Genomic DNA, 9936 nt, shown 5'->3' on the forward strand with positions numbered 1-9936 from the left:
CCCCAAACAAAATTCAGCTAAGTAATTCAGTTTCATACATACCTGCATTATGAATAGATTCCATTAGTAAGAATTAACCATAGGAAGATATGGATTCCTTTTCAAAATGAAGTCATGCTTAGTGAATGTATAGCTAATTCTTTCTTGGGTAGAATCAGAGTGCAACTTCAGTATTTCACTAAATGGAGATTACTGATCAAGATTTTTTGCCAAAATAATGTTTTACATTGGAAATGCTTTAAGCATCGTGAACAATGCTTTCTTCTTAGGAAAGGCTTGAAAATTGTCTTAACCTGCAGTGGGATTTTATAAAAACATTAGACAGTTTGTTCTTGTTGGTCTTCAACCATGCAGTATTTAAAAGGCTGCCTTATTGACTTAAAATGTGTGTATGCACGCATGTGCATGCACATTTTTGATAAGGGGCAAAAGGAACACAAATGGACGCTTTCTACAATCAGCTGAAGTGAATATAACCTAGTTATCCTCCTAAAGGCATGCCAGTGCCCTTAATTCTACTTGAAATTCCTCACTATAGGAGCAGTGTGTGAGTGTATGTTGTGCTCTGTATCATCAAATTATTGTTTAAGATGCTTCAAGACTTTATTCCTTGTGTTACAGCAGAGCTTTTATTGCAATCCTTTTTTAAGCAATTATTTTGTTACAGATATCAGTACTCAAAAACTGGAAAAAAACTGAAGTATACAAGCTAAATGCCATAGCTGCCAATGCAGACACAAATCTCAAGATGCTGAAGTCATTAAGCAGGTATGGAGAGTATACGCCGGTAATTTCAGTACTACTGGTTGCTAAACAGAAGTAATTAGGGCATGTTTAGTCATGATCTTTTAACTAGACAAGTCAGTTTTGCTCACAAAGCGATGGTTGCCTGAAAGTTATGCAGTAGTTAAATGCAACTTCCCTGAAGTTGAATTCTTTTCTAGTCTTGCATTATCAACGTGTGAAATACTTAAGCAGCAGCAAACTTCTTGTCTTACCCTTTCTTAGCCTGGGAAGATTAGGCTACTAGGAATATTCCAGTTACTCCTGCCCAGTATCACTGGGGAGAGGGCTGCAGTGTAAATAAAGAAGAGGTGAAATAAAACTGGCATATGACAAGATTGTTGCATCCCTTACAAGGAACTAACTTAGCCCTTTTGAGTTACTACTTTAAAAATATATGCCATATTCCCTCTCCTGGTAGAAGTTGCCCATACAGGGAGGAACTCTTGGTTTAAAACCATTGGTCTTAAACAAAAAATAATGGAATAGAATAATTCAGTTGGAGGGGACCTACAACTATCCTTGAGTCCAACTACCTGGGCACCTGAGGGCTAACCAAAGTTAAAGCACGTTACTGAGGGCATTGTCCAAGTGCCTCTTGAACACTGATGGACATGGGGCATCAACTGCCTCTCTAAGAAGCCTGTTCCAGTGTTTGACCACCCTCACAGTAAAGAAATGTTTCCTAATGTCCAGCCTGAACCTCCCCTGGAGCAGCTTTCTGCTGTTCCCACATGTCCTGTCATCAGTGACCAGGGAGCAGAGGCTTGCTGCTTGCTCTCCTCCACTTACCCTCCTCAGGAAGTTGTAGAGAGCAGTGAGGTTTTCAGTCTTCTTTTCTCTGTAGTAGACAAACTAATGGGAATGCTGGAGTTTAATTGAAAATCTTTGTTATTTCAGCAGCTCGGCTTCAGCACTTCCTGAGTTGAAGTCACAGATTGATTCTTGGGAAATATTTATTTCAAATATAAAGAAACAAATGGAAAAAGTAGAGGTAAGTCTTAATTTCTCTTAACAAGGTATAAATTGAACTTTGGAAATTAAAACAGAATAAATAATTTTGCATTCCTTTTTTAAGACACTAATGTCTTCTCCAAATACTTATCTGCAGTTTTTTAATGACAAAATAAAACTTTGATTATAAGGCCTGATTATTAAATATAGTTAAGTTACAATGAATCTCTTCCGTTACATAAAGACAAAATTCTTTCCTTTGTATATGTTGCTTGAAGATTGGATTGCAGATTAACGAGTCTGTAATCTCAGTTCTTTTGTATTTTTTGAACTTTAAATGTCCGTGCAACTTTAAAAACAACGGAGAACCGTCTGCTAAGAGAAGCTGAATACATTGTGTATGTGAAGTTTTAAAAACTAGAAAATGCTTCACAAGCCCTTTCAAACATTAATGCAAATACTTCAATAGAGAGTTATGTTACTAAACCAAATGGTAGCCTATGTCTCCATGTGAAAGGCCTGATACCTTTGCTTTGCAAAGGTGTTAATGCCATAATTAATGTTGTTAATGCCATTTTAAGTAACAAAAGAGCTTTAGCTAATGCTAATTTGGAGAATTTGCTTTCCTTCTGCAGGTTGGGTATGAAGAAAAAATTCAGATGGTGAAAAACGGTGTACGAAATTGCCTCATCAAAATAGAAGCTGTGGATCTTTCATCTCCTCCCAGTGTCTTAGTATGTATCTTACATTTGATAGCGGTGTGTTAAGAATTTCTTTAGGTTTCTATCCAGCATGGCTATCTGTTACAGAATGTGTACATAAAGAACCTGAATACATAGCCTTGAACACAAACTAATCTATGTCTGTCCGTATGCCCAGGAAAAGGTGACTGCAGATTAGCAGGATGACATCCAGTGACAAATTCCAAAGTCCTTTTCAGAGGCTTAAGCTATTTAAAGTTGATGCTAAAGTGCTTCCCATTTTCTTGTATGTCATGACTTTACTGTAGCACCAAAATCCACAGGGACAAGGGCCCATTACACCAACACATAACTGATGATGGATACCAAAATTCCAGTTGTATCTGTTAGGAACTAGATGCAGTTTCAGCCATTTATAGAAATTAACCTGCAGTAACTACATCCCAGACAAATGGTATTAACAACATTTTCTTATGGGTTAGAAATTCCACAAGCGCTTTGCTCAGTCCTTGTCAGTTACTTCTGAACTACACATGATTGTTCCTGGTGCAAGGACAAAGTCAGCGTAAGTCAATATTTAACTATTCATGCCCATGCTGGTGGGGGGACACAAGCCCATGCTGAAATCCTTGGAGCCAAGCTAGCTGTAGTGATGATGCCAAAACCGTAAACGTTGCCATTCACTGAGAGTAAATTTGAAATTAGGGCACAGAGCTGATGTACAGTCATGAAGACAGATAGTACTCAAAAATCACTGTACCTGGGTCAGTTTGGAGTAAGGAAATAAGGATTTAGTCAAGAACCCTTCAAGATAGGGGAGTTAAATGACCTGCTAAGTAAAATGCTCATAGTATATTCATAAATGAAATCCCTAAATGCATCGAAGATGCCACTAAAGAAACTTCCTCTAAAAAGTATATTATTCTCAGAAAGTCATCTCTTTTTTAATTTCCTTTGTTTTTGGTTTAATTTGGACCCAATACTCTGTTCTAATACTGTAGTACATTTGTTACTACAATTTTTCTGAACTTGTACAAGTAACGGTTACCCTTACATTCTCCTGCATACTATTTCTTCCCAATTGTTTCCAGGTATCTTTTTTGTCCTTATTGGCACAGAACTCTTAAGGATATTGTAGATATTCTTAGTTATCGAAGTTATATCCTTAGGTTGCCATCAATTTAGAGGTCGGGAAGCAGAGTGACTTGATCCTTTTGTTCTTCATTTGGTATCTGGTTTTACTGCAGGAATGCAGGAATAACTAATTAGAAAAGGTATCTGTAGTTCTTTCTGCTTCATGAAGACTTTAATAGGCAAACGCTGAATCCAAATGAAAAAGACTTGATGAAAAATATTTTTCTCCTTGGCTGTGTAATTCTGTCTGTAATTCTTACCAATTTTGAATCAAGTGATACAAAAACATCATTTGATAAAGCGTAAAAACTCTGTAAGCATCTACAAAAATAAACCTAAAGCTTTGTCCTAAGGAATGTGAAAACTTGTAAAAATCTAAATGGGCTAAAATTGAGATTAGACTGTTCTACTATGTAACGTTTTAGGTCAAGCTGACTTTTCATATCTCTGTTGGCAAAGCTAAGCTGGTTACATACAGATTTTAAAAAATCACGTTCTCAGGCAAATTTTTTTTTTTTTTTTTTTTTTTTTTTTTTTTTGTAGTCTTGTAGCTTATGCCAAAACTTACTTTATATCTTCTCGTTCTCCTAAGGAGATGATCCTTTTCTGTTAAAGGTGGTTATGGGCATACACCTGTACTGAGAGGGTGAAGTATCACTTCAAAAAGTGATTAAAGTATTAATTTAAAGAACATTGTGAATAAGGACCAGCAGGTTTAATTCAACTATGTGTAAATGTGTGTGCTAGAAGGCAGCCAGCCGCCTTAGAGCCATCAAGTTCTGAAATGGCAGCAGTAATGGGGCCAAACAACTTATTTTAAGAAGTTCTTTCCATTTATGGAACAGAGTTATTAGTTCAAAAAGAAATCTTCCTGGATTATGTCACCTCCAAGTTCTTGAGGGTGACGATTATAGCTGATGTGTTTGGTTTTAAAATAAGCAAATGTTACACTGGATTATATATAGATTATATCATCAGTTGAAAGCAACAAATTTTGTATTTCCAAATGGGTGGCACTTGCTTTAAAGCAGTGGCTTCTACCACCAATTTCAAACTACACTTCTTTAAAACTTAAAGCAGTCCAACAGCCATTCATTCTTTAGAAAACCCAGAATAAGTAGAAGTAACAGCTGTAATTAAGGCATGTATACAGTCCTATTTAATCCTGTTGCAAACAGGTTGTCTGTATGTAGTACTTATGAAAGAGCACCTTTGTGTGACATTGTTACCTTGTAGAACAAGTTCAGATCCATTGATACGACCTCTCAGTTCCTTCTCATGACTGAAATGTAGCGTAGTTCATGCTGCAAATGCTCAAGAGTTCTGCTCGACTTATTTTAATTACTGTTTTTCTTGTGGGATCTGTTTATTTCCTAGAGAAAACAAAGCAGACTGGCTATCAGTGATCCAGCTGTTGTCATGTACTCCTCTGCATCTGCACAACCTAATTTACTTCCAGCATTTTTAAGTTCTGAAGATCAAGGTCCAACATCAGCTCCATTTATTACACAGGCTGGTGTTAAGCTAGCACCTGCGAATTCAAAGTCTCATTCTGCAAGTGATGGAGCAGTGAAAAAACATTCCAAACCTCTGGAAGGATCGTATGCCGATAAAGTTTCATTAACTTGTCCATCAAGGATTTCTGGAAGTAATACTCAGAATAGCCAACCAAACCAACCCCACCACGATGATTCAGCTATACGTATGAGGCTTCCTGGAACTCCAAACAACACATTGCCTCCAGAAACACTGGAAAGTATTGCTGCACATCTAAAAACTATATTTCCAGGCTACAGCAGGTGATTTTTAATGTCTACAGTTTTGTGTTGGGCAATAAAAATTCTAATCATCCAATGATAACAGTCCAAAATGAATTGATTTGTTAGTAGATGGCTCCTATTGTCTAAGACGAGTTTTCTTAAAACATTAGTTCCTTTCCCTTGTTCAGTGAGACATTCCTTAAGGGAACAGACCCACAGAGTTGACTCAATGTTGTTCTCACTTAGAAGCACCAGCAAATAGAACTAGTAGGATTTTATTTTTATGATTTAAGGTAGCTAGATCCTAGTTATTGAGAGGTGGTGGAAGCAGGTGCTTGCTGCAGTTCTTCTGAGTAGTATCTTTTAGTTAATGGAGCAGTAGGCTCTACTGCTATGAATCAAACATGGAAAAGAGTGTTTTCTAATACTGTGATTATGCCTACGATAGCCATAGTGTTACTAATTGGTAACGATGTCACTTTTATTTCAGTTCAACCTTTACCAAGTTCATAAAAGATGTACAGAGAAGAAATGGGAATACATTGTTAAGCTTGAGCTCCACTGAAATTCTAAGAAGAGTGACAGATCTCATTCTGGACCAGCAAAATAAGGTACTGTTGTAGTTGCTGCCATTTCTGCTGTGCACCCCTGACGGTGGAAATAACGCAGCGCGTTTCAGAAGAGAAAGCACATTTTTCTTTGCTGTCAGGCTCTGAACTGTGAACTTGCTCAAAATTCTTATCCAATACCTGTCTAGGCATCAGCTTCAACAGGGAGAGCTGTGAAGTCAGTATCCTCTGCTTCACCAGGACAGACTGGGACTCGGAGTCAGGAAATATCTGCAGAAGAAAACGTACCCAGCCCACCTAAGGCAAGACCTGTGCAGAAAAATGCCTCAAGTCAAAATACATACCCAGCTCAGCCAAATCTACAGCCATGGGGAAATGTTGGAGCAATACCTAAGTCTAAGTGGAAAAAAATAAACTCTACAGTAAGTTCTCCACTATTTAATGAATTTCAAATTATTACTCTGTACTTCTTAGGAGATGTGAAATGATTAGGTGTATTGCTGGAAAAAATAATCAGGACTTGTTCATTTTGTGGACAAAACCTTAAATAAACATGGTTAAAGTTATTAACATCATTAAATTATTGGAATTCAATGATTAATTGTTGCTAGCTTTCAAATAACATTTTTTGTGTAGGCCTCCAGTGATGATCCTTGCACCATATGTCATGATGAGCTAAGCAGAGACTCATGTGAACTGGAATGTGGGCATCACTTTCACAGAGAGGTGAGGATTCTTATTTGCATCTAAGTGATAAGAACCTTTACTCTTTGTTCAGTTATACATTTGGTTTACTTTTTAAAAGTTTTTCCCCCTCATCCTCAGTACCTGAAGTTAAAAACAACGATGCATAGTTTTCTTTTACATACCTTGCGCACCAAGACTTGCTAGATATAATCTTACCGTGTTGAAAAGTGTCAAGTTTTAGATCTCAACTAAGGTGATAATTCATCAGAATGAACTGAAGCTCTTTAAGCTGAACTCTTTATACCAGACTTGGACTGTTTCCTCAACAATATCTTCCTGTTCTTGCAGTGCATTAGAAAATGGCTAAAGGAACATTCGAGTACCTGCCCTATCTGCCGCGATCATGTTCTGTTACCTGAAGACTTTCCTGAGCTTCCAGCAAGAAAAAAATATGCCTAAATCTTGTTTTATTTAACATGTAATAAGATGTAAAGTGGCTGCAGATAAATAACCATCAAGACAAGGAGTGGAAACGTGATGCCTTGGAAGAGGCTGATCCCAGGTTTTGCTGGAAAGGACAGCAGAACTCATTCTCGTTCAGTATTTAACACTTGGCTGTAAGCCACAAGACACGGGTACTGCCACGGCACCTACAGTATCAAGTTAGTATGCTCCAAAATCCAGCACTTCTGGTTGCTGCCTAAATGAGCGCAGCTGATGTAGTTCAGAGGCCAGAATCACACAAAGCTGGTAGGTTTTCTGGCTAAGGGGTTTAAACTGCCGTATCTACTTTCCTCAAAGGATGGTTATGCCTATGAACAATTCCTATAAAAAGTGTGTGTGAGGTCCTTCAGAGCTGATACTACGCTGAAAATAAATTCTAATATCGAACAAAGAGGTGAGCTGAATGACAGGCTAGAACTTGGAACAACCAATCCACTAATTTCTCATAGTATAAACAATTATAACTTAACTGCAGGATTCAAATCAGGATTTTTGTGATCATTTTGAATACGGTTCATACAATTTCAATTCCTTTTTCCACATAAACCTACAACTCATAATTCAGATTGTTTAAATAATGATTTCTAACAATAATTTGAAGCAAGAAGTTTAAGTTTTCTTGTCATTCCTTCTGTTTGTACATCATTGATTTGGAATAATATGATTCGGTTTTTTAATGTAAGAATGTCTTAAATAACCCTCATAGTTGAGCTGATTTGTCTAAATTGGAATTAAAGGATTTTTATTTCTGATGAAGCAATAGAGTGCATCTGTATTCCGTGCATGAATGCCGGTTTACGAGCAATGTGAGGTACACAGTACAACAGCTGAAAGAATTGCTACCCTACTGCTTCAAAAGTCAGAACTTGCCAGAATGAGTACCCTTTTCATTGTAAAAAAATGTTTCAGGTGGCCAGAAGACCAGGGCTATATACCGTACACTGCTGTGCTAGATCATGTAAACACTCTGAAAATACAGTGAGTGTGATTGTTTGGGTACAAGCAGTATTAAGCTGATTATTTGAGATTAGGTAAGTCTAATGGATCATTTGTTTCCCCAAGTGAAGTATGTATACTACAAGTGAAGTTTTAAACTATCTTGAGATATGTCAGTATACTAATTGGAACTTGGATCAAAAATAAAATTACTACTGCAGCTGATGTGGTGTTCTTTTATTTTAATATTTTTGCTAAGTATGAGTTACTGATGAGTAAACTGTTTGCTAGAGGGCTAAGCCATTGTATAGCCAGAGAATTAGGTACTGTGCTGCTCAGCACTACATCACTTGCGTCCTTTTCACCTTCCACTGTTTCCTCAGTGGGAGAAAAAAAAATACATATATTAATTAAACTTGATCAGCTGTTCACAGAAGCAGCCCAAGTCCTCGCCACTTAGGCCACTTTTCCAGGGTAGAGGGATCCTTGACCTGCTAAGCAGTGGCAAAGTATTCCCACAAGCCACGGTCAGCTATTTGGTGTTTTACAAATAGAATATAACTTGGTTTGAGGTAACACGGGTAAGTTGGCTGTGAAAACGGGTAAGGCAACACTTAGCGTTAATGCAGAGTTAATGAACTGATATTTATGTATGCTCATGCTTGTTATCAGCCAATCTTATTTTTTCCCTATGCTCACAGCACCAATAAGAGCCCAGGTTGCTAAGTAAGTGGGGTGGTTTTTAATCTGTGCTCCTTTTCTCTTCCCTGACTTGCAGAAACCGCAAGAATTTTACTGATAGCCAGAAGTGGTTTAGTCACATCTTTAAAAAGGAGGCCTGAGAGCAGACAACAAAACATGATCTACTTCTAAGGCATTTAAGACTAAGTTTTTATGGAGATAAGAAGTCTCAGACTCTTTAACAGTAAGTATGTGTAGACGAGGCTAGTTTATTTTCAGACTAGGACAAGGTAAAACAGCCTTGCTCTGTGTCTAGGATTCCTGACTTAAGGATATATGTTATGTGCTAAGGGATTATTCCTGCAGTGTGAGGATGCTGTTGACCTTTTTCTTTATACATGAAAGGTCTGTGAAATGCTCCGTAATTACAGTAGAAGTCTGGTATCGATGTGTGAGACGAGTCCAATTTCTGATCTGCAGTGACCACTTCTAGGCTGCTTAGTGCAGATACTGTAACATTAATCCTTGGCTTCCTGTCGAAGCTGCTTCTGGGAGAGCCAGAACGTTTCAGGGAGCAACTGGAGCACTCACTCTAGAACAGGATTTTTCAGCTGTCCCTGCTGGATTTCTGAACCATTCTGTACCGTCAGGCCCCTGAGATCATGGTGCAGGCAGAGGTGATTGCATAGGGTGTGGGTAAGGGATCTGCTGCTGCAGATGCTATGGCCAGAGGCAGGATCGAACACCAGCGCATCTTCTCAAGTAACCTAAATGTGCGAAGTGCTACTGCTGCCTCAGCTGTGAGCAGCAGGTGGCACTCCTTTAACATCATGCAGACTAGAAGCAGGAACTTGTTTTCCAGAAATCATCCTGTGCTGGTTCTTGATCTTGCACAAGTGATTATTTCCAGTAAATGAGGGGTGGGGCACAGTAGTCAGGGAGCTTTTTTTTTTTTATATATATATATATACGTAAGACTGTTGTAAGACATTAAAATAACACCTTAATTGTTTTCCTGAAGTATAGCTGATACCGAATCATGGCCAAACCCAGAATTACATTTTCCTGCTTGGCAATGCTGCTGGATAAAGCTATAGGAAGTTGGTTTGGGCAGTTTTCTTAATTCTTTTTAGGTTGTTATCTTGACACTCACACTTGATGTAACTCTGTATACTTAGCCTACCTCTGTTCCACACAAAATTTTATGGAAAATTCGCAGAAGAGCAG

The 9936-nt window shown here is 38.0% G+C and overlaps 1 protein-coding gene across 5 annotated transcripts in view; it reads left to right on the plus strand.

Annotated features, from left to right (window-relative positions):
* The window catches only part of TTC3 (tetratricopeptide repeat domain 3), a 62877-nt gene extending 54624 nt beyond the window's left edge, over positions 1-8253 (plus strand). For 4 of the 5 annotated variants that reach the window (XM_035315751.1, XM_035315748.1, XM_035315750.1 and 1 more), the window contains 8 exons: positions 668-768; positions 1684-1777; positions 2373-2471; positions 4950-5371; positions 5823-5943; positions 6090-6323; positions 6538-6627; positions 6937-8253. In XM_035315751.1, the coding sequence (XP_035171642.1) occupies positions 668-768; positions 1684-1777; positions 2373-2471; positions 4950-5371; positions 5823-5943; positions 6090-6323; positions 6538-6627; positions 6937-7047 (1272 nt within the window). In that variant the 3' untranslated portion in view covers positions 7048-8253. The remainder of the gene's footprint in view (positions 1-667; positions 769-1683; positions 1778-2372; positions 2472-4949; positions 5372-5822; positions 5944-6089; positions 6324-6537; positions 6628-6936) is intronic. The other variant, XM_035315749.1, reaches the window with a different exon arrangement.
* The last annotated feature ends 1683 nt before the right edge of the window (positions 8254-9936 follow it).

Source organism: Oxyura jamaicensis, chromosome 1 (genome assembly GCF_011077185.1).
Source record: "Oxyura jamaicensis isolate SHBP4307 breed ruddy duck chromosome 1, BPBGC_Ojam_1.0, whole genome shotgun sequence".
NCBI classification, from domain to species: Eukaryota; Metazoa; Chordata; class Aves; order Anseriformes; family Anatidae; genus Oxyura; species Oxyura jamaicensis.